Source organism: Phyllopteryx taeniolatus, chromosome 2 (assembly GCF_024500385.1).
Source record: "Phyllopteryx taeniolatus isolate TA_2022b chromosome 2, UOR_Ptae_1.2, whole genome shotgun sequence".
NCBI lineage: Eukaryota > Metazoa > Chordata > Actinopteri > Syngnathiformes > Syngnathidae > Phyllopteryx > Phyllopteryx taeniolatus.
Genome location: NC_084503.1, coordinates 20370587 through 20395132, shown reverse-complemented (window position 1 = coordinate 20395132; position 24546 = coordinate 20370587). Strand labels below are relative to the sequence as shown.

The 24546-nt window shown below is 40.2% G+C and overlaps 1 protein-coding gene across 4 annotated transcripts in view; it reads left to right on the top strand.

Moving 5' to 3' along the window:
- lrp4 (low density lipoprotein receptor-related protein 4) overlaps positions 1–24546 on the top strand; it is a 125494-nt gene that overhangs the window by 38746 nt on the left and 62202 nt on the right. For all 4 annotated transcript variants that reach the window (XM_061764742.1, XM_061764741.1, XM_061764740.1 and 1 more), the window contains exon 2: positions 14218–14364. In XM_061764742.1, the coding sequence (XP_061620726.1) occupies positions 14218–14364 (147 nt within the window). The remainder of the gene's footprint in view (positions 1–14217; positions 14365–24546) is intronic.

Here is a 24546-nt window from a genome sequence, read left to right as displayed (position 1 = left end):
AGCGGTTGCAAGTCTGTTCTTTTTGAGAAGGAATTTTCTTTTTTTTCTTTTTATTTTAAAACACAGAATTAGTACACATTTTTTGATGTGAGAAATGACTTTGGGAGGGCTCATTCTGCTGGGAATCAAGGGCTTTGAGTAGATCTATATTAAGACGAGCAGAGACTGATCTTGTGCTTGCCATAAGTCTGGAATACTTGATATTAACCGGTGCTTATTTCAGCCTTTTTTTTTTTTTTTTTTTTTTTCCCAATACATCTGTAAATAGCTTTGGTTTAACTTGAGAAATGCTTGAGTCAGTGATTGTCCTAAGAAATATCTTCTGCTCAACTCTGATGAGCTATCTGACACGTTGACATAGCTACTGAAATGATCAATAAGTCAGACAAAGTTGTAACTCTGCTGCTGTCTCCTAATTTTCTACAGCAATGGATTTCCTGCTCTGCCCTTTCTTTGCTTTTTCGCTTCTTCTTCCTCAAACATACAATTTGTTTGTATTGATTTCCTGAACATCTTTCTGAGATGACTCTTTCCCTTGTTCTTGGAGACTGGTTCCAAGAGGAATACATGTCTTCAGGTTTCTTGCTCATTCAAAGGTCTTATGGCGCTTGCGGCTCTAAACAGTCTCAAGATTGAAAGATTGATAGTCTATTCTTTCTTCAAGGGGAATAATGTATTTAGTGGGGCAGAGGCTGGCAAGAGGTGTGCTGTGGTGCCCCTGAGCAGCATTTGACCCTCCTTGGGTGTTTTGTAAGCATTTGACAGGTGAAATAGTGTGGGAACTGTGGGGGGTGTTGCTTTAAAATCCGTTTTGTTGAGCTTGTCGGGATGTGGAGGGTGCCTAGTGAATGCTCAATAGCTCTGTAGGAGATGCTGGTGAATGGTTGTGTACTGGGAGTAAAAATGGCTTCCCGCAAGAGCTCTGCAGATTGTCTCTGAGGCTCGTTCTGTGGGGAAATGCCTCATAGACGCCTATTCTCGTCTTCTACAGATGAGTTCAAGAACAGTGTTTTTGTCCCAGATTGATCAGACTTTTTACAAGTTCGACATACTTTTCTCAGCTTGGGTAAATTGGAGGTTCGCCACGTAATGAACTTCATGTTCTGTTGAAGCACCAACATCATGCATGGAGGTTTTTCATAAAGGCACAAAGCGATCTCTTGTCTACATTGATTTTCATTGTCATGGTTGTGGTTCATGCATTGTGGAAATCTTACATGGGGTCTGATTGTGACGTTTTGATGTTTTTAGTAAAAGAAGGGTCAAATCATATCCTGACAAACCAGAGCATACAGTATGGGCAATTTGTGTTTATCTCCACTTCGAGGTTTGCCCTTGTAGTTTTGGAGCAGAAATATTGAGAAGGCAAATGGGAAATGTTGATGAAAAGAGGATTAAAAAATGGAAAGGAGGCTGGGGTAAGTGGCAATATATCAAATATATATTGAAATATATATATATATATAATATATATATATATATTAGAAGAAGCAAATTGCTATTGTTGTATTGAATTGATGAAGGAATGTGGATTTTGAAAGAATACCTTGAAGTTACTTTTAGTGATGGAGAAAGTTCGGCTTAGCAAAGCAGAGAGAGGGATTGTTCAGGGCCAGTGCCTGGCGTGGAGTATTGTTCATCCTTCTCTTTTAAGCTGAACAAGACAGGAGAGTTTCACACGCCACTTGCAGGCATCCTGCTGGGCAGCCCCGGAAGGGGGCTATTGCAGCCGACAAACAAGACTTGGCCATAGGGATAAATGACTCTGAATGAAGGGGTCTGTGTTTGCCGTTTTCCCCTCTTATTCTAAGAGGAGCCAGAAAGGGAAAGAATTCAACCCCAACCACAGGTTGTCTGCTTCAATTCTGGAAAAACTCTGCCTTCCAAGTCACCAATTTAACATCCCTCCACCCCAGATGCCCTTCAAACTCTCCATACCCACCTCTGCTGGAATGCTCCTCAACTTTGTTGTCCTGCAGAGACTTGGTGGTTTTTTTAACCTCACGATGATTGTTTATTAGTAGAGTACTCGAGTGTGTGTGTGCGCGTGTATATCTATATATATCCATCCATGCATTATCTGAGTCGCTTATCCTCACAAGGGTCGCGGGAGCGCTGGAGCCTATCCCAGCTATCATCGGGCAGGAAGCGGGGTACACCCTGAACTGGTTGCCAGCCAATCACAGGGCACATATAAACAAACAACCATTCGCACTCACATTCACACTTACTTACTTATTATATATTTTATATATATATATATATATATATATATATATATATAATATAAAATATTGCCTATTTATATTGCCTATTTTATGACCAAGAGCTAGACTAATGTGGAAAACAGTGGGCTCTTTATAGTAACGTTGGTAACTTCAGCTCCAGTCTAATTGTTCAGTCTTTGCCCCAAACTCCACAGATCATGCAGAAATGTGTGCCAACACAGTAGAGCTTCAAGCTGCCAAGAGAATCCCCTCATACTGTGTCGTTTTATAACTGAATATTGATTGCAGAGCTGGAACCACAGTTCCTTCTCTCATCCAGGCAAAGCCTATAAAGTGAGTTTGAGCTTGTCTGCATGGAATAATCTCTTCTTATTACATTTATATCCTTATAGTGAGTTCACATTCATAGGCATTGACCAAAAGGAGATGGTATTAGTTATCTGGCCTTTGCAGTTGCTCTAGGTCATTTAATGAACAAAATTGCTCATGTGCAAAATCCATCCTTGCTTTGGAGCCTGCAGAAAAGAAAGATCTCAAATGATTCGAACAGACGAACCTGTGAACTGTTATCATTCAATATATGCATTATTTAATTAGACCTGTTTATGGAGAGACTTTTTTTTATGGAGAAGATATGATGACTATCGGTTAAAAATAGATATTCAATTTCTATCCAAGTTTAGGTCAGTGCAATCATTTGTGCTTGGGATGTGAATTAACAGGTTTAAAAAGTGTTTTAATCAAAGCTGAATAAAATATTTTGGGGGAGGGGCCGCAATACAGAAATCCAATTGTACATATGAAAATGAACAAAAACTATGGTCAAGTCTGGTTCTCTGTCCTTCATTCTGTTGATCTAGTAAGTCTAGATGATTTCTTCACCAGATTGACTTTAGTCTTTCATCATGCAGACACAGAGAAAGAGAGCAATAAATTCCAAGGAAACAAGGGGAAGGAGGATGTTTTGGCACAGACAAGTGACTCATGTAGCACTTACAGTCTGACTCTCTGGTCTGGATTTGATCCATCCAACATTACTTACAGACACACAAATTACAAAAACCCATGAATTATCAGATCATCTCCATTGTGGAGAATTGTTGCTGGAAACAGTGACTTGTTACACTCACAGAAGTTTCAAATTCCATCTGACAACCTCTTTTTTTTACCTGGACACCGGTTTAAGCATATCGATACTGATGTTCCTATTGGTTCAGCTATATTTGAGCCAGGGAGGTCTACCACTTTTACGAACCAAAAACATGGTATTTGGTTGCTTTCACAAAATGTTCCCCCCCCCAAGACACAAGGACACTTAGTGTGGTTTCCTGGGTATTTTTGAGGTTTAAAACCTTTCTTATTAAGCTCTGTTTGAAAAATTTCACTAAAATTTTAGACTAGTTAAATTACAACCCTATACTGTTCATTAAACAAATGGTGACACACTCTAAAACGGAGTGCCTTTTTTAATGTCGTAGTGAGTGATTTTAATTAAGTGTTGGACATATACAACAGTGTAATAGGTTTAATGGAAAACTAAATGGCTTAATTCAGGTCAAACTGTAGGATTTTTCTCTCGCGTTTATTCTTCAGAGGGTGCATTATTCTTTTGTTTGATGGGTTCTTGCTTTGATGGTGCCTTTGGAGACGGAAAAGAAAATATGGGAATGAAAAGGAACATCTGTGAATAATATGGGAAGTACAGTATGCAACCTAACCATTTGGCTACTGGATTGCATTTGACTGTTATGTGTTATACTAGTCTGAAGGCAAAAAGAGGCGTTTGAAGAAGAGATCGCAAAACTAGTGAACACTGTTGTTCTGGGCACATTGAAGCTCTGACACGTGCTTGAGAGAGGCCCCAGTTTGGGGTTTAAAGTAGGTGTGTGGATGTCTATTGAGAGTGTGTGTGTGTGTGTGTGTGTGTTGGGGGGTGTCATCTAGTTGACAATCTGTGGATTAGGGTGAGTTTGGAGTGCTCTCTCAGCACATTACGCACCAAGTATGGAGTTCACAGCCAGAGGCTGTTTACACTCCCAGCCCCCCCCCCACACACCATACTTCTTATATATATATATATATATATATATATATATATATATATATATATATATACACACACACACACACACACAACTTTTACATGGATAAAAAAAAAAAAGAAATTGTAAATTGTACATGAAATTTGCATTTTAAATAAGTATTAGGATTTCCCTATAGTGCATACAGCATAAAAACATTATTACATGTGAACAAATGCTGTAGTCGTTTATTATTATTATTTTTTTCTCTGAACAACAGGCACCGCACGGCTGGCTACATGTTTTTAAGGACCTTAGCCATGGGCTGCACGCTGTCGAAATTGAGTATTATGGTATTACACTAAAAAATTTTGTTAGCTCAAAGTTAAAAATGAAAATTTTATTCTGACATTTTGAAGGTATTTCAATTCAGTTAGTGTTGAGTATATGCCACAAGGCCTATCTCGCAAAGATAAAGTTACTGTATATACAATATAATATATACATATACTCAAATATTTGAGTGCATTGTAAATTGTTACTTTGTTTTACGTTGAGCAAACGAGATTAAAAAGTGGAGGGGACTGATTTGTGTCATTATACATCTGAGTGGTTACTAGTACCATCTGTGCCCTTGTCGGGGGCACCGCCTTGCCAGACGGTAGAGGGGGCTGTTCTGCGACCACTGAGTTCCAGCCTGCGACCACTGCCCCACGCGAGGCTCGCGCTCGCCGTGGCTAGGGGGCTGTGCACGTGCCCGTTCATAATAATGACACGGTGCTCTCTCTTCAGAAGAGGAGAGCTTACAGGTGGAGGAGATTGACTAAAGCAGTGCAAAAGTTGGTGACTTTCAATCACCATTTCTTATATAGTTAGACTGTGTTAAGTATTAAAAAATGCACTCGCAAAATTGCGACCGCATGAAGTTTTTACTTGTGCACACTGAAAAAAGGGTCACATATGCGACCATTCTCGAGACCTGGTAACAAATGGTTTCCAAATCCTCATTGAATCGTTATTCCTTGTACTATTCCAAAATAAAGACGTTATAGTCCAACAAATGCTATTGGACTCCTCCTTCCGCAGAGATCATCGTCTTAGTGGAGGAGCTATTTGCATCCGTGATCCATTATCAACTGCAGGATTACAGTACTGTACAACTGTTCATATGCGCATGTGCAGTAGGTCAAAATGGCTTTGGCCATTTTGAATTTGTTTTCTTAAGTAAATGCGGCGTGGCAGCAGTTGCAGCTCTTGTCAGAATGAAGTAGTATGATTCATTAGAAGATTAAGATTCATTCTGATTCGAGTCCGAAAATTCTCATTCAATGATTACTTTTCCACACCCATTTGAATCCCAATTCATCACGATCCATTCCTGACCAGCCCTGTTGTAAGCTGATAACTACCTAGTATACGTTACCTTATTAGTTTTCAACACATTTCATTCCGTGTCAACTGTCTTACATTTTGACAACCAACCTTGTCAAAACTGTCATGCTCTCCCAGCAGCTGCATAGTTATCTGACTGGTATGACAGTCATAGTGGTGCCTCAGCAGCCCATGACCAAATAGACAGAATTTTCGCTTTCTTTCTCACTCTTTACTGACTACTCCCCTCTTCTCTGGCTCCATGCAGAGTGCTTGGTTTCTCACCCACACCTCATAAAAACACCACACGAGTCTTTGTTGTTCATAGTTATGACCACCAGACCCGCAGTTCTTTATCTGCTTTTAGAGTTTGTGCCTAATGGAGTATCCCTGTTTTCTAAGGCCCTCAACAACAGCATCTACATCTTCATTGTCCTGTGTTGTCCCTTAACCATGTTTGTTGCCACTGCAGCCCACTGAGGTCATCAAGTCACAGTTCTGCTTGTGCTATCTTTCATGTGTTCTCTCTCTTGATGTTAATAAAGGCTTTCCTCCGCATAAGTGCGCACATACACGTTAATGCACACACATTGAGTTCCAAAGCCACATAAGTACTGTGTGCGAAGGCCTGAGTCATGACAAAAGGCTGACACTAGTGGAAAAGGAAATGTAGTATGACAGGCTTGCCCCTCTCCTCCTTTAACCCCTTCATGGTTCTGTGACCAGAACCAGCACACACAATATGCACAGAAAGTGGTATCCATCCAAACACTGACTTCAGCCACCATACATTTTTTTTCATGTCACAAAGTGACAGGCTGAGAATCCATGGATCAAGAGCTGAAACTTAATCAAAATGAATTTAGTAGTTTATTACAGTATATTTAGATTGTATTAGCAGCTGTGTAATCATTTGTCCTTCACATTCAATAAAGGTCTATGATTGGAGTTGATTGAATTCATTCTTATGAAAGATACAGTAAGTATGACACTAAAAGCTTTTTAATGCCAGTTCTAGCCTGTGAAATTCAATGGATGAAATCAAATCAACTATAGCAATAGGAATATAGAATTTACGTGTCATTTTCATATTGTATTATATTGTCATTGTATACATTTGCTGGTAATTTAACACTTGAACAGATATGGTAACCTCCTGCTTGCAGGTGTCACACAATTACCCTGTTCCTTTTGAGTTCCTAATAACCTTCCCCGTTCTTTCTGTTTTAGAATTATTTGCAATGTTCCTTCTTTTTCTTTTCCATATTGGTCTCATTCTGTCTGGCTCTCCCATCCTCAACAAAGTGCCAGCCAGAATGTCCGGCAGCCGTCCACTTATCCCTGGCCAAGTCAGTGTTATCTTTGAACTGAATTCAGAGACGCCTAGCCAGCGATGGATCGTGTGTGTGTGTCTGTGCATGCGTGTGTATGTGTGCGTACTTTATATTGGCGATGTTCTAATTATGATGTTCTCGCTTCTTCCAAGGGAAGAAAGGCGGTATCCTCCCACATACTTCTTAGTTGCACTTACCGTATTTTCACGACCGTAAGGCGCACTTAAAAGTCTTAAATTTTTATGTGTGCACCGAGTTCCAAAATCTATAAATGTTGTTGTGTGATGAGCGTTCCGCTTGACTGACTGGGAGCATTTCCTGCCGACACGCTGCTTATATAGAGGAAAAGCGGCTGTGGCTGAGGACAGCATGCGGACGTTAAAGGGGGAAGGGTGCGCGTGAAGGAGGACGCTAAAGGCACGCCCCCAGTAGGTATATAGCGCCTGTATGTGCATTGTGCAAAACAACATCGGTTTGGCTAAGGCCGAAAATAGCATCTACGAAGAGACACACTTACGAAGCACAGTTTAAACTGCAAGCTATCAGTTACGCGGAGGAACATGGGAATCGAGCAGTCGCGAGAGAATTCAAGATCAACAAATCCATGGTTCGCAAGTGGAGGAAGTCAAGAAGATGAAGCTGAGTTTCCGCGGAAACAAGGCGTGGTTGCCCGAGTTGGAAGACCAACTCGAGCAATGGATTAATGAACAAAGAACAGCCGGGAGAAGCGTCTCTACAGTCGCTATTCGACTGAGTGCAATACCTTGGAGCTTGCCATCATTCCGGGAGGCTTGACGAAGGAACTCCAACAGTTGGACATCCGTGTAAACAGGGCGTTGAAAGTGAAGTTGCGAGCGGCGTGGGAGCGATGGATGACAGAATGCGGACACAGCTTTACTAAGACTAGGAGGCAGCGCCAGGCGAGTTACGCCACAATTTGTGAATGCATTGTGCATGCTTGGGCTAACGTGTCTGCCTGCACTGTTGTTCGAGCTTTTGCGAAAGCCGGCATCATTGCTGAACAGCCCCCTGGCAACGAGAATGACTCCGACAATGACGAGAGGGAACCCGGTATGTTTGATGAGAACTTGCCCAGCTTTTCATTTCGGATACAGAAGATGAGGACTTTGATGGATTTGTGGATGAGGATTGATCAAAAAAATAACGTGAGTACATTGTTCAATACTTCAATAAAGTACAACCGAACTCAGTTTTGCTCCCGCTGACTTTTAAAAAACATTGTTTTGGCATGAATGCATGTTTTAAGCTAGCGTATGTTTTACCATGCCTCCGCCCAATAATATGGGGCGCCTTATGCATGTGTTAAATACAGAAATAGACCCCGTAACTGAGACTGCACCTTTTTAATACGGTGCACATTATGGTCGTGAAAATATGGTAGTTAATTGGCACTAGGTTTGTGCAGGATGCGTTGGTGTACTTTCTGTTATGTGCTTGAATGAGTCACTGCACATGATTAATATGTGGCAGTGTGTCTCTGCATTAAAGTTATACTGGAGATTGTTTGGCATTAAAGGCCGAGTAACAGCAGTCAGGAAAAAAAACACATCAGAAAGTGATTGAATGCCACTGTGTTGATAAGCGGTTTAATGAAAGCCTGAGATGAGCAGGCGTGAAAAGAAACCTATGTTGTGTGCGAGTGGGCAAGCCAGAGGGATGAGCTTGTGATGATGAGCCTGTCCAGAAAGATTCTTAGTTATGCTTTCAACATTTGGCATCAACTCAGAGCTTGTTTGTCAGCCACAATGTGTACATTCCCAACTCCCAAAACCAGAAATTTTGAGTGTTTTTGAATTCTAAAACCTCTGCATCTCTTTCACACAAGTCAGACAGCAAGGCTCAACTTGTGCTGCTGTGGTTACCGGCTGGCTGCTCCAATGCAGCCTGACCTATGATGGGCAAATTAGTAGGTACAGATGAGCCAATGGAGCAGAGGAACTGGCCTGTTTGGCATCTTGCAGTCATGTCAGCGTGGCAGAGCCCATGGAACCACAGGGAATTTAGTGAATGTGTTCTTTGTGGGTTGGAGAAACTTAAAAGTAGCCATATGTTGTCATGCAGTGTAGTATGTAGTTAAAATAGGAACAAAGACCCTGGGAAGGGGAATGTTCAGTCGTTTGATTTGAGTTCAATTTAATTCTTATTCCTATTAGTGGGTACAATGATGTGTAAAGTGAATTGGGTCTTGGCTGTTTCCTTTACAATTACAATCACTAACTTTACAACTCACCTGGACCTGCCAGCCTACCTTAGGCCTTTGTGCTTTTTATTGTGAGAAGCATTTTCAATGTTGATCAAATTTATCCCAGATTTGACCTGAACCAAACACAAAGTTGGCAACAAGATGTTATTTCAAGAGCTGCTCGTGTAATTGTTTAGTTTGAACAGACTTTCTTTCTTTCTCTGGACAGCTTTTATACGTTCAATTCACTGAAATCATTTAATTAATCCTATGGATTGCAGCATGAGCAAAGTTGACTAGATGTCTTTATTGTCCCTCAAATGAAATGCAAAAAAAAAAATCACTCTATAGCATTTGAATTTTAAAAGCGAACCAAGACCACACAATTTTAGTTTAAGATTTAAGGATGGTGATTACCGGTAATTAGTTCCAATGCTGAGAATCAAGAAATTCTTTGGCATGAATCTCTGTTGTTTCCGTGCGGTGTTTTATTCCCATTGCACATTTTTCAGCTTTATGTAAATACTACCAAACAAGTTTTGCAGCCTTGTCTGTCCTCCTTGTAAATCATGGTGTATTTTATGTTTTAATTTACTGTTGTTTAGTGGTTCTATAATGGTCATTACGAGTCACTGATTCAGCAGTTTTGCAAAGTGACAGAGCAAGAACACTGTTGGTTGCCAGTGAGGTGGGTCACTAGTTGGATCCATTGTGATTGTGCAACACTGCTGGACTACGTGGGGTGTCCACGAAGGCAGCTGCTTTACGATTGTTCAGGTTCAACAGTTGCTGGGACAAAGCTGGTCTTCTACAGCTATGCCCTTACCGCTTGTCTTCAGCAGTGGAAAGGTGACAGACGGACAGAGGATAAACAAAAGGCATCTCACTCGGTTACCATGTCAGATGGCTCAATCAGTCCCTCTTCTCTTTCTTGCTTATCAGTTCTCAAAGCATGACACTCGAAGAAAAATGCCGTTTCGACCCTCCAGGTAGTCTCTTGGGCGGTCCGATTAATTAACTTGCAGCCGTTTTACGAAGCTCAAAGCCTGTGGCCACCTGCTCTCCAGCCTGTGTGACTATTGTGTGTTTTGGACCCACTATCCTCGCCTCCATTCCTCACACATTCTAATTATAACAACTACAAATTATGAAATAAAGGTTAAATGCCACCTGGTTAGATCTAAGACTTCTATGCTGTAGCCACCTCAGGTTGACTGTGCTTAGTAGAGCTAGATTTTGAGGCCCAAAAGTTCTATGTGGGTCCGACGAGGCGTGGTGCTTGCGGGATCATTTGTTTATTTGAGAGGTAGGACCACCTGTGCTGTTCCACAGCAGGCCTGTTTAGACACTTTGCGGTAGAAGTAGTGGTGGATCCTTGGTGGTCTTTATTTTCTTTTTCTTCTCTAACAGCTCCCTGTTACAGCACACAGAGCAGCTTCTGGCAGCAGCAGGTGAAGTGAGAGTTTAGCCTATGCTTGTCATTCTGTTGCCTGACAACCAAGTTTAACAATTCACTTAGCGTCATTTGTTATTGGTTAGAAAAAAAAAAAGCATATTATTTTCTCTGTATCGGTATGTTTTGCCAATTGTCAAGCTTGTTAAATGATGGGGTGGTAATTGTTCAAATCGAGCACAAACAAGTCAGCGTATGATGACTTCACAACATTTCATAAGCCCCAAGGCAGATTTTAATCATGGTGGGTGGCTAATTATGAGGTGAAGAAGTACAAAATCGTTTGGAGAAAAGCTTCTCCAAAGTGCTTCTTTGTTTTTACTTACTTGATTGGCAGGATAACGTAGATCTTGGCTCTAGAGATCTTAAGTCAGAGCTGTAAATGTTGTAATTCTTGGCCAAAACCATTGGTAATTCTTTAAACCTTCAGGAATTTCTAAGGAATGAAACAGAAGCTTTTGGTTTCAAATTCTGACATCTGACACTTGACGTAGCTGAAGTCGAAAGTCAAACGGGTACATCTTCCCAGTCATATCTCCTCACAGTTTTTTGGCCGTCTTAATCAGAATGCTCTTAGTTTGGATATCAATTGGCAAATGTAAGTGCTCTTTTTAAAAAAAAACAAAAACATTTTTTTATTTTTTTTTATCAAAGTTACATATTAATGCTCATTCCAGCAAACACATTTTCTCCCAGTATATTTGTGTTATAAGTGACAATATTTGAAGTTATTTTGAATTAACTGAGGATTTTTTCTTTTTTTTTTTTCTTACCAAAGTCCTATGTATCACCCAGTGAACATCTGGGGAAACGCAGTGTAGCGCAACACTCATCTGTTTATTGTCAGCAGTGCTGGGAAAGTTTAGTTCACTGTTCCAAAATTGAACTAGTTCTGTTCATAATTCAAAATTTTGAACTAAGTTCACCGTTCCAAAAATGAACTTGTTCATAGTTCTTCTTTTTTTTTTTCCCAAAAAATATATTGCTGACAGGCTATTTATTACCCTCAAAATACTGGGATTTCCTTTTCCCATTGATTATATTTAGGTTTTTTTTTTTCCTTCAAAGTATAATTTATTACTTTAAGAGCTCTGGGATGTTCATGCAGCAACCTTTGTATACACTTTTCTGTGCTGCCAATTTGAAATAATGTTCAGTTTTTTTAATAAAGGGATGGAAATTAAAACAATTGTTTTCATCCGACGTATCAATTGAAAAAATAATGGTCTGATTATTAAAATAATCATTAGTTGCAGCTGTCCCCTAATTGTGTGAAACTCAATCAAAGCTGGCTTAAAGACATTTCGTTGTTTACACCAGTTAGAGGAATTGGAAGACACTTTGTCTAAAGGACTTTTTATATCAATCCATTAAAGAAAGATAGCCCATTACTCTGCTGTTGATTCAAAACTTCATATTTTTATAATGGACTGAATGGACGACTATACACACACTCATAGCTCAGTGTCTCGTCAAAACAGGCCAGCATGTGATTTGCTATCTGTGGGCTGCATCAGAGGTTAGTCATGCTGGTAGTCTTCAAAGCACCACACTGCCATGCCTGGCAGCTGCATGCTGATTCCAATACCCTTCCAAATGTGGTCTTTACTAATAATCTGTTGTTTGAACTCATGATTTCATTCGGAACTGATCACATATCTGTGTTGATGAATGATTCACAAACTACTGTGTACCTGTTTTATAAGTTCTCAGTAGAATAAAGCAGTAAAAGATTTTATTTCCAGGCAGCTCTGAGATCTTAGTCACATTTAAGAAGTACAACGTAAAACACTTGTCATCCAAGTTAATGATGACTCGGGCTTCTATATATTTGCATTTTTTTGATCTTATATAAAATCCATTTGATTATGACCCATCAGAAAGGGTGAACATCAGGTGCTGTGTGCCAAACAACTGCATCAATGACAGATTATTCAACATTAAGAAATGATGAACCGGGAAACTATGGTATTAGGGAGTTCCCCTTTCAGCATCATAGCAGATAGAGAGATCTGGAAATAAGGGTCACGGCTGGAAATAAGAGGGACAGCTTTAGGGGAAGTGTGATGAGGGGATAGTGAATAGAAAGGAATGAAAAGAAATAATGGGGGACTAAAAAGAAAGAAGCCATTAATTTAGTGCAGTGGGAGGGATCTGAAGGTTACTGAGCTCTCGCTGCCAGGCCCTCCTGGGTTGACTGATGCCTTTGTGAGGGGCCCAGAAACCAAACACGCACGCATGCGCGTGCGCGCACACACACACACACACACACACACATATGCTATACTTCATACAATATCCAGCTAGGAAGCCCAGCAAAATTTTATAGCTTGTAAAATTTGTAGAAAACAACATAACCAAAAATAATCTGGGAATTATTCAATTGCATTGCCGCTATTAAATAAGGATAAAGAAAAACATAAATGGTGTGATTTGATATCTTAACACATTATTGCCTATCCTTCCTCCAAATTGTTTTCTTATAAAAAAAAATGTTTCCATTAAACACATTTGTACTAGTGTATTTTCTTTGTAGACTAACTGAAATGGAGAGATGTGAATAAATCAACTAGTGTACTGCTTGAGAAAGATGTTAATCTCAAAGGGGAATCTGAGTTGACATGACAGTGCTTGTTCAAACAGGCAGACATACACAGGATCGTCTTTCTAACGACATATACTACCTGAAGCTGTGTTACACATGGATGTTCCATTACACGTGAAATCAGCCATTCGTCTTAGTTTGACCTATGTGTGTTTGTTTTGTTTCCCATGCATTAATCATACAACACATTTTTAAACTCCTGGCTGATATTTAAATGCATAAAGTATTCAAATGCAATATACAAGGGTTTTGTTCAGATGGCACAATTTGAGTTTTCATCCACCAATCATGCCATTTGTTAGTTAGTAAGATTATGCAAAATTTCTTAACCAATTTAATTATAAGAACTTGTGAACCTGTGTTGCGTTAGATAGGTGTGGAAGTTTACTTTTTGTTAATAATGCAATGGTATTTTTTTGAGTGAATAAAGCAAACCTTAACAAATATATTACTAAAATATTTTCTTTAGTGCAAAAGGGGTAAAAAAAATTTACTTATCCAAATTAGATTTAGGTCTCTGCTCTATTGAGTGATTTTTCGACTTGTTTTCTCAAAATGTTATTTAATTTTTTAGACCCAATGCTTTTTGTTGTAATTTGTTTATTAATTTATTTACTTATTTTATTTCCCCCCCTGCTGTTCTAGAAGAAGAAGAAGAATCATCTTTTATTGTCATGAACATGCATGCATGCACACGAAATTTGTTCTCTGCATTTAACCCATCACAGTGAACACATACACATGTTAGTGGAACACACTGGAGCAGGGGGCAGCTGAAACGCCCGGGGAGCATTTCGGGGTATCAGTGTCTTGCTCAAGGACACCACAGCCGTGAGTCCGGGGGATGTTGGCGGATGGTCCAGTCGGGGTTTTTTTTGTGGTTTGACCTACTCCTCTGCAGATTATACATTCACTTACCGATTAGATGCTGAGTCGTTTCTGAAATATTTATACCCAACAGCCTGTAAGCATCCTAACTTATTATTTTTTCTGTGTGTGTAGGAGTTGAGGGGAGTGCTGAGTGTTCCTGTGGGAGGAACCACTTCACATGTGCGGTCAGTGCGTTTGGCGAGTGCACCTGCATACCGGCTCAGTGGCAGTGCGATGGAGACAACGACTGTGGGGACCATAGTGATGAGGATGGATGCAGTGAGTTTACACTACTGTTTTTATCTCTTATCCTTCCCATTACTTTCTAATCCTTTAGTTTACAATTTGTCCCATGTTTCACAGCTTGGAAAACACTCATAATTCATGGTCAATATTAACCATTTCTATACCTGTTGGTTTACTCAATTGAGAATAGGTTTCATATACAGTGGAACCTCGATAAAACGGGGTGGGGGGGGGGGGGGGGGGGGTATAGCAGATTGTCTGGTACATCGAACCACTTTTAAAAAATTTTTGCGTGGCCATATGCACCCATCTTATCGTACAGTACAAAATTAATGTTTTGTACCTTTTTCTTGGCCTAAAATGTCCAGTACAGTAAGATATAAAAAATAAATAAGTTAAGTGATAAATACATTTAAAAAAGCTTGAAAATCTTTGAAAAAATTCTAAATCTATTCAAACTTACCACTGGTGTGCTTCATGTAGACATTGTTGGCGCAGTCGTCATAGCCGAGTCACTTTCATGAGCCGCGTGCTTCCTAGTTCCTACTCCAATATCATAGATGAACGGCTTGACAAAAAAAAAAGTTACTCTACCAAAAATAGCATGTTCCAGACTCCAGAGACTTGTGTGTTGTATTCCTCTTTGCGTTAACACCGCAGCTAGGCATGTGAGCTCTCTTTGCAGTACTGAGCTAGATATGCTACTATCATAAATGAACGCCTGCCATCATGGCATCCACGTGGAAATGTTGTCACATTCAGCACGGCCAGCACGTAGGCACGTCTGTTAGTTGGATCTAATCATATTAGAGCTAGGCTCTCCCTATATTGGACCACAGTGCCAGTAAAAAACAGCGGCCAGTTCTGGAACTAACAGACTTTGTCAAATGCATTTTTAAGTGACAAATGGAAACTATTTTTTGACACATCTTTCAGTCCCGATGGTCCGTTTTATTGAAGTTCCACTGTACAGTGGAACATCTATTCAGTACATATTTCACCTGAAGATATGACTACATTCTGGTCCGGGAACAGATTAATTCTATTTCAATTAATTTTGCTTTATTCATCCTCTTGATTGCGTCGGTTTGCGAAATGTTTTTTTTTTAAACAGTCTCAGAACTAATTGACTTGGCCTTAAATGTGCCATGCCATCTTCTTTTTTTTATTTTTTACTTTCTTTGATGTCCTTTTATCCATCCATCCATCCATTTTCTGAGCCGCTTCTCCTCACCAGGGTCGCGGGCGTGCTGGAGCCTATCCCAGCTGTCATCGGGCAGGAGGCAGGGTACACCCTGAACTGGTTGCCAGTCAATCGCAGGGAACATAGAAACAAACAACCATTTGCACTCACAGTCATGCCTACGGGCAATTTAGAGTCTCCAATTAATGCATGTTTTTGGGATGTGGGAGGAAACCGGAGTGCCCGGAGAAAACCCACGCAGGCACGGGGAGAACATGCAAACTCCACACAGGCGGGGCCGGGGATTGAACCCGGGTCCTCAGAACTGTGAGGCTGACGCTCTAACCAGTCGCCCACCGTGCCGCCATGTCCTTTTATCATGTTTGCAAAATAATTTGCATTGAAAATGCGCATGATGATCTTTTTCAAGCTTTGCCACTTGGTCTTTTATGCCTGGCAATTTTGGCCAGATTTGTCATTAATATTTGATGTGTAAAAAAAGCTTATTCTTAATTTAAATATGGAAAACATTTTTGCTCTGATTGGTCATTGATGATATCATGGCGTCTTGTGGCTTGTGGCAGCCAAGCATTCATATCGATGTCATGTTTGGCTCCTTCAATGTGGGGTCTTACCATCATTGTGAAGCAAAATTCACCAAACGTTGGATTTTTGGCCCACTAATAGGGAACATGAGGTGAAAGGGGACATGGGTGAAAATAAAAGAGATGAGGATATTTTGAGAGGCTGGTCTTGTGCTCCTAGTCACTTGAACATAACTGGTATGCGACAACGTTCATCGCTTGAGCACATTTAGGCAACAATGACCACAAGCTTTGCTATTTCATCCACAGTCACATTATAAATCATAGATATAGTTAACTATTGTTGTAAAACACAGCATATGTATACTTTATAGACTGTATTTGTATGGCTTGGGGGCACCTGAGACTACTAAAACCCGGAAATACCATGTTGCCATTCAGCTGAGTTGATTAGGTGGGTACAAACCACGAAGTGGGCAGGTCACAAACCCAGCGAAAATTGATCTGGTCGTTTTACAAGCCTTATGCCATTTATTGTCTTTTGCATTCAATTGACAAATCGCATAGGTGTCAAACCATGTCACAGACTCATTTTGACCTATGTTATCCATAAAACAGTAGAACAAATTGGATTTTGGTGGCATGGGACCTTTAAGTAATTACGTGCACCGAGGTTCCACTGTACTCTATAAAAGGCCATTTTGTAAAAAAAAAAAAAAAGCACAGTTTAACTTTTTGGGTGGGGCACGCTCATTAAACACAGTTTTTGACATCTGTTAACTTTGTGTTGAGCCGTGTTGTGGTTATGGGTGTATTATTCCTAAAGTGAGCTGTGCTTCACTGAAGAATCAACTCAGCTCCAAACACATGGAAGCTACAGTGACATAGCGATGACCCATGTTAAGGTTAACGTTTAGCTTGAGTTGGTAACAATTTATTAATCAGTTTATTTGAAAGGGGACAATGCAATTTCATAAAACACATGAAATACACATGTGCCAGAATTAGCCAGAAGGCTAGTTTTCATCTGTAGTCCCCTGGCCATGATGTAAAAAAGCAGTAAAATACATCTACAAGACAATATAATACAGGATACATAATCAAAGACTTACTATACTATTAAGAGAATAAAACCACAAATCATTTGATCATAACAAAAAATAAAATCATAACGTACTTGTCTTTTAGTGTTGGCAGCTATAGTGTTTCAGTTTTTTTGTGAAAGCCTTGTATGTTGTAAGCAGTTTAACCTCCTCATGTACTGAGTTCCACTCACCAGCGCTCCTCACTGACCAGGCTGACTTACTGAAAGTGCTCCTGCGCAGAGGAATGAGACAGTCACCTCTGACAGAGCCTCGAGTGACACACTCAGAGCTGTTTCTTTGGCTGATGAACTCAGCCAGAGGAGCTGGAGCCAAATCATGCAGTACTTTATAAATCAAATTTAAATCTGCAAATATGTGAAGACTGTCCCAGTTTAAAAGACTGTATTTTTTTAAAATTGCACAGTGATGATAGTGCCTTGGTTTTTTATCCATCACTTTAATTACTTGTTTGTACAAAACTTTCAATGGTTTATTTGCATTCTGACCAGCCTGGGACCAACTGGTTATGCAATAGTTAAAGTCACTAAGAATAATTGAATGTAAGTACATTTTTGCGTCTTTAGTTGACATTTCATTTCGAATTGCACGAAAATTTGCGAGGTTTAATTTGATATGTTTACACAATTTGTCAATATGGGCTTTAAAGGAAAGCTGTGAATCTATTATTAACCTAAGATATTTGTATTGGCTGACAATTTGCATTTTTTCTCCATTAACAAGTATGTCGGGGTCAGGTGATACTCTATTTGTTTTAGTGAAATACATGCCTACAGTTTTAGAAACGTTTAGCTGTAGACAGCACTCCTGCAACCAAGTTGTGACACAGGACATTGTATTAGTGAGTTTAGCAGCAACAGTATCTTTGGAGCGACCATGAACAAAGAAAACCGTGTCGTCTGCATACATTACGCACTCTGCTTCAGAACAAACAGTGGGCAAATCGTTGATATAAAGACTAAATAAAAGGGGGCCTAATATTGATCCCTGAGGGACTCCAGAGGCTAGCCTAAGAGACTCTGATCTGCAGTTGTTAACTGATACAGAATGTGTTTGGTCATGCAGATATGATTCAATCCAGCTCACAGCTTTGCGAGAGAAGTTAAATTTTGAGAGCTTGGTAAGAAGAACAGAGTGATTTACTGTATCAAAAGCCTTCCTGAGGTCCAAGAACACCGCCCCTACAACTCCACCCTTGTCGAGAGAGGATTTTATTTTCTCAATGAATTTGAGGCGCAAAAAATCCTTTGTGAGATTGTGAACATCATTGAATGGGTCACCATTACTGTAAGTGGCTGTGTATTGTTTGTCAACCAGCAGAAAAAGTCATAACCAATCGTTAATGTACTGTAGCATGTTTCTTTGTGAAAACTGGATTGATGCCCTGTTGACCTTGAGCAATTATAAAAGCACGGAAAATTTAAATAAAACGATTTAGGGAATATACATATGGCAAAAGGTCTATAAGGCATCCAGCTAAAAAAACACATAACTGTACAGGATTTTGCCCTATCAGCACTCAACTGATTTAAAGTCTAAAATCATCAAACTTTGTGGTCGGGAGATTTTCTCATCTTTTCTTTTGTGGAAATTGTGGATGGATGGCTGGATGAATACTTTATTCATCCCGTGAGGGAAATTAGATTTAGTAGCTTCATAACAAAGATGTAAAACTTTCCACATGACTAGGTGTTTCTTATGGAGAGTGAAATGGAAAAAAGATCAAGTTTTACACTCACGGGCACGTGCACACACACTCGTAATTTTTAGACAATGATATGTGACTTCTTATGACCACGGGATCTTTTTCTTTTGTTTTCCTGATGACAAGTTTAGCAGCTGATATTGGTAATATAGTACAAGGTAAGTAAGGACAAGTACAAGATAAGTAAAGCAGTGGGTATTTGGTCACGGGATAGTGAAATACAGTATTTACTTACAAACAGCTGCAGCAGTAGGGCTACTCTAGCTAGCTCCTCCATTAGCCTCACCAGTAGTCGGGATGACTTTGACAGGGCACAGTTTTCTTTGTAAATGTTATCCAAAATGCATAACTCCTGCAGTGAATATAGGATCGAAACAGCATAGTCCATTCTCTTCATTTTGCTTTTAAACTTGCCACGTTTGGGAAGCCAGCACGTACACCAAGTTGCCTGTGTCATTCTCCTGTTGGCCAACAACAAACTATAGGCTACACGCATTCCATTGAGGCCCATTGTTTCCATTCACCCACTTAAGCTGCCAAACTCCTGAAAAGGTTGCACTAGTTTGAAAGTGAGAGTTTATTTTGCTTCCCACTGAGTCATGTGATTGAATCATGTCCGCTGATTCGGTGAATGATGAGATAATGCACTTCCTCCTTTTACGCTGCCTCCTATGCTGTCCATGCACCCGTTTGGTTGTTTTCTTTTAGAGATAGTATGAATAGTCGATAAGGTAAAATTGCACATCGTTAAAGCAACGTTCATGATTTTATCAAAGGCGATATATACCAACCACTCCTATAAACAAAGTGTGCCTAACTCCACAGTACACTAGTGTAGCCTAAGGATGCTGAAAAATCAGACGGAACAATTTTTATTCTAGGACAGAACAGTTATTTATTCAATATTTCATACCCCTTTCCAATGGAAGTACCTAAAATGCTTACCCTTACGAAAGCAAACTACTTGGTGGAAGTGGGAACTACAGTTTTGTAGTTCACCTTTTGAGTTAATAACTTAAATCCATTCTCCCAGATGTTCAACTTATACCCAGTGATGCCAGTAATGCGTTACTCCAAAATTCCGACATTTTGAGTAACGAGCAAAGGAACGCGTTGCTTTCCCTGGGAGAGTGATCAGATTACAGATACTTTTCATTCCAGCAATAGTTACCTTTGAGTCATCAATGTCTCTCACCAAGTACCAATTTGTGGCTGGTGACTCCGAAAAAACACAGTCCAGCAATTCAATAGCATTTAATCGATCACGCAGACCTCAATCAGCGGAGGAAAGCGATTGGGAGGTGATTGTTGATTCTACAATGCACAGTGATGGTACAGTACAATAAAAGTAAAAAGAAATGCACGATTTCACTATCGCCACACTATTTTCATTTTCCTTTGTAAAAAGTGTATTTGATTGTTGTTACTTTTTCATTTACACATTAAGAATACAGTTTTACTGCCGTTAAGTGCGGCGGCACGGTGGCCGACTGGTTAGAGCGTCAGCCTCACAGTTCTGAGAACCTGGGTTCAATCGCTGGCCCCACCTGTGTGGAGTTTGCATGTTTTCCCCATGCCTGCGTGGGTTTTCTCCGGGCACTCCGGTTTCCTCCCACATCCCCAAAACATGCATGAATTGGAGACTCTAAATTGCCCGTAGGTGTGAATGTGAGTGCGAATGGTTGTTTGTGTGTGCCCTGCGATTGGCTGGCAACCAGTTCAGGGTGTACCCCGCCTCCTGCCCGATGACAGCTGGGATAGGCTCCAGCAAGCCCGCGACCTGAGTGAGGAGAATCGGCTCAGAAAATGGATGGATGGATGGCGTTAAGTGCGGAATGCATTGTGGATTCATTATTCATATCGAGTGCGCGGTCGGCGGCACGGTGGGCGACTGGTTAGCACATCTGCCTTACAGTTCTGAGGACTGGGGTTCAAATCCCGGCCCCGCCTGTGTGGAGTTTGCATGTTCTCCCCGTGCCTGCGCGGGTTTTCTTCTCGCCCGAAGATAGCTGGAATAGGCTCCAGCACGCCCGCGACCCTAATGAGGATAAAGCGGTACAGAAAACGGATGGGTGGATGGAGTGCGCGGTCATAAATGTCAAGGTCATGGAGGTCAAGGACTGACTCACTGAAGGACTCACAATACTTATCTTAAATAATATTTACAACGAAAAATGAGAAGTTTCAAGTTAGTCTGTATTCCGGACTGTGAGCTGGTTTAACGCGCTGCACGGCTGACGTAAGTAAGTGCTTCTCCCCCCCGTCAATCACCCACAGCTTTGCTAGTTAAACAGTTGCGTAATCTTGTCGCCTTTCCTCGCTCTTAGCATCAAAATTACGATGGTGGGAGCAATGGTTTGTGGGTGTGTGTGCATGTGTGTGTATGACCCCAATATCAAACCGGAACTCACTTTAACATTTACGTAGACACGTGCGCACACACACACACACACACACACAGTTGCCTTCATGGACCACAATCGGCATCTATCTATCAGTTAAGATTCTTTAGAGAAGTGTACTGAGAATGGTGTGCTTTTTTACATTTAGGTCAAGTCTAAGTTGCTCATTTAATGTGGCTTCAACTACACTAATATTTAAGTTATTGGTTCATGTTGATGACATCATTCTATAATTTGTGTGGCGTACATTAAAGAGTAATGAGGACGGTTAAGTTAATGCTTTTTTTTTTTTACTGGGGATATGTGATATTCCTGCCACTTGGCAGCTGCTGAAAGTAACAAAAAAGTTACTTTTTTCTAACTTAGTTACTTTTGAAATCAAGTAATGAGTAAAGTAACTAAGTTACTTTTTCAAGGTAACTGTGGCAACACTTTATACCACTTCAGTTTGTCCCTGGCGCTAATTTGTGTAACGGCTGGATTTCTGAGTAAGGCCAAAAAGGAACGCATCGGCCTGGGCAGTCATTTCCTGCATAAATAAGAAGAAAATAAAAAGAAAAACTATAATTGAACCCATATGGATCCCATCATCACCAAAGGAAACACTGAATGGTTCACTGGTCCAGTCAGGGTTGTATTTCTTGTGCAGAAGCTGGCAGAGGCACTTTGCATTGGTGTATGTGACCTTGCAGTATAACTGCTTAAGTGACATTTTGTACCAGATTGTTTGATTGAACTGTCTTTGTGACAGTGATGGTTCTGAAGTACATGTCAGTTGTCAGGAGCAGGTTGTCTTCTCCACTTCTAAATTTTGTGTATCAATGTGGAAAACTGTGACGAAGAAGTTGCCCTCTGGTTTACTACTTTGTCCTGTTGTTGGATTCTTTGGGTGCGATGATACTCTATTTCCATCAAGCTGTCTGTCACATCAAACTAGTTAGAAACTAGGAGAGATGATGCTAAGTGTTATTGATCTGTGGTCAGTTGAATGTCTGATTGTGGCGTATTGATCTGTTGTGTGATGCTTATTCCTGAAGACACATGGAAGCAGTTGACAGATATGAGAGCACATCGGTGAACCTTTTTAATCCATTAGTACAGTTTGGTCAATCCTCTGCCCAGTTGCTTTGCATTCAGCCACAGCCCACCCCTATATAGTTTGAGTGGCCATGCTTTGAATAGCACTGCTACAAACGCTCAGTGGAAGATCAAGTTAGCTGTAATAGCAATATTAATTCCAATAATTGTGCTCACACTGTCCACACTAATGTATTTTTGATCTTTGAAACTCATTTCCATATTTTCTGGTGCTTCACTATTGAAATCAAATGAAATATTGTTGTCTTATAGCAACACTTCCTTTTGTACCCTTCATACATAAACCTTTCTGGGGAAAAAATGAAGCCTATGAAGTATAACCAGCTTGATTAAAAAAATAAAACAATTTAAGAAGTTTTTTTGGGGGGTGGCGGGGGTACAGCTGGATGTCTTTTAATGGTTTGATTATGGTCTCACTGGATGAAAAATAGACAACTACACGTCCATGATGGTATGCTTTAAAAATTTTTTTTTATTGTTCTTAGCATGGTCAGATATGTCACTAAATACTAGGCTTTACACGATCAGGATTTTTGGGGCCGATCACAGAGATTAAAAAAACCGATAACTGATCACCGATCTGATCACAAGATGGAGGAATGTGTCTATTTAAATGACCTGTTCATTTACTGTATATACTTGTGCTCAAAAAATTATATTTACAAAAAATAATGTATCTTTGTTCCTCTATTTATGCCAGTGAGGCATAGTGACAGACAGAACAAATGAATGGTCTTCTATTAGATGGCAGGAACTAAATACAGTAATTAATGTATCCACTTTTTGTGACATTTTTGTTTGTTGGTGTGCCGTGAGATTTTTCAATTGTAAAATATGTTCCTTGCCTCCATAAAGGTTGGAAATCACTGCTCTAGTCAGATCGTGTATTCTAATCAGTCAGGTCAAACCAACATTAAATGACAGAAATAATGGGTGCTAACTTACTGTAATTAAATTACTTTATTTTGAATTTAATTACTTCACCCACACCGAAACCTTAGGGGATTATTCGACAGAACGGCGGCATGTTTACGTCCAACCGTTCGTGCTACACTAACTTGCTAGGCTACATAACATTTTATTGCCTGCTTGTGAGACGTATCGTATTCAAAGAACATACGTCAAGCAAGCCTTAAACGAACATCCTTTCCTGTCCTGAGCACCGGTGACCACCAACACACGTTTTCCCCCATTTTGTCCTTATAATACCGTCGGCTCGCTCCACTATTGTTGTCTTCGCCATGGTAACGACTGTATCCGGTCGGATTTGAGTTGACAAGCTAAAGCCCAATGATCGTAAAAAATGGGATGCGGAATACAAGATTTTATTGCAGTAGTCTGACAGTGCAATCGTGAAATAGCAAATTTGTCTTAGTCTGATCCGGGCATTACGTGTTGCCTGTCTCCGACGTGTTGTCTGTTCCACACCGCCAACATTTTTTTAATTTTTTATTTATTTATTTATTTTTAAATAACTTATTTGGCCGTCAGTACTATGTCAACAGAAACGCGACAAGGCTAAAAATAAACTAGCTTTTGGATTCAAATACACTGTGCACGCGGCGATGCGGAGTAAATGTCTTTTGAGGAGCCGATCAATGACATCATTGATCGGATCGGTGAATTATGACATTAAAGCCGATCAGCATAAAATGCTAAGTATCGGCTGATACCGATCAGCCCAATCAAATCGGTGTAAAGTCTACTAAATACAGCGACAATATCAATAAGTTGGCAACACTAAATACAAGTCGTTGGTCTTCTTCGTTTGGACTGCCGTCACACGTGTACATAAAATTAAAAGCAGTAGTTACTTTGTTTTGTTTTGACTTCATAAAGGCTGCTTGGGCCGGTAGGAGACTGTGAACGGGCCGGGTGTGGCCCAAGTGCTGTACTTTGCTGAGATTTGCTGTAACTCTTATGTTCATACATGAGGACGGTGGGTCAGGGAAAAAATTAGCACCAAGCAACAACCTCTGGTGCTCCTTTTGAGAAGCAGACCAAAATTATGTGCACCCCTCCTTATAAGGCCATGTACTGCATACAATGCAAAGCACATGATTGTTAATCCAATGATCTATTTGGTACGAATCTGGCCAAACAAACTTTTTTTCAGACATTATATTGCTACTGTTTTTTTTTCTTCATTCTTGTTAAAAGTTAATTGAATATTTGTTTC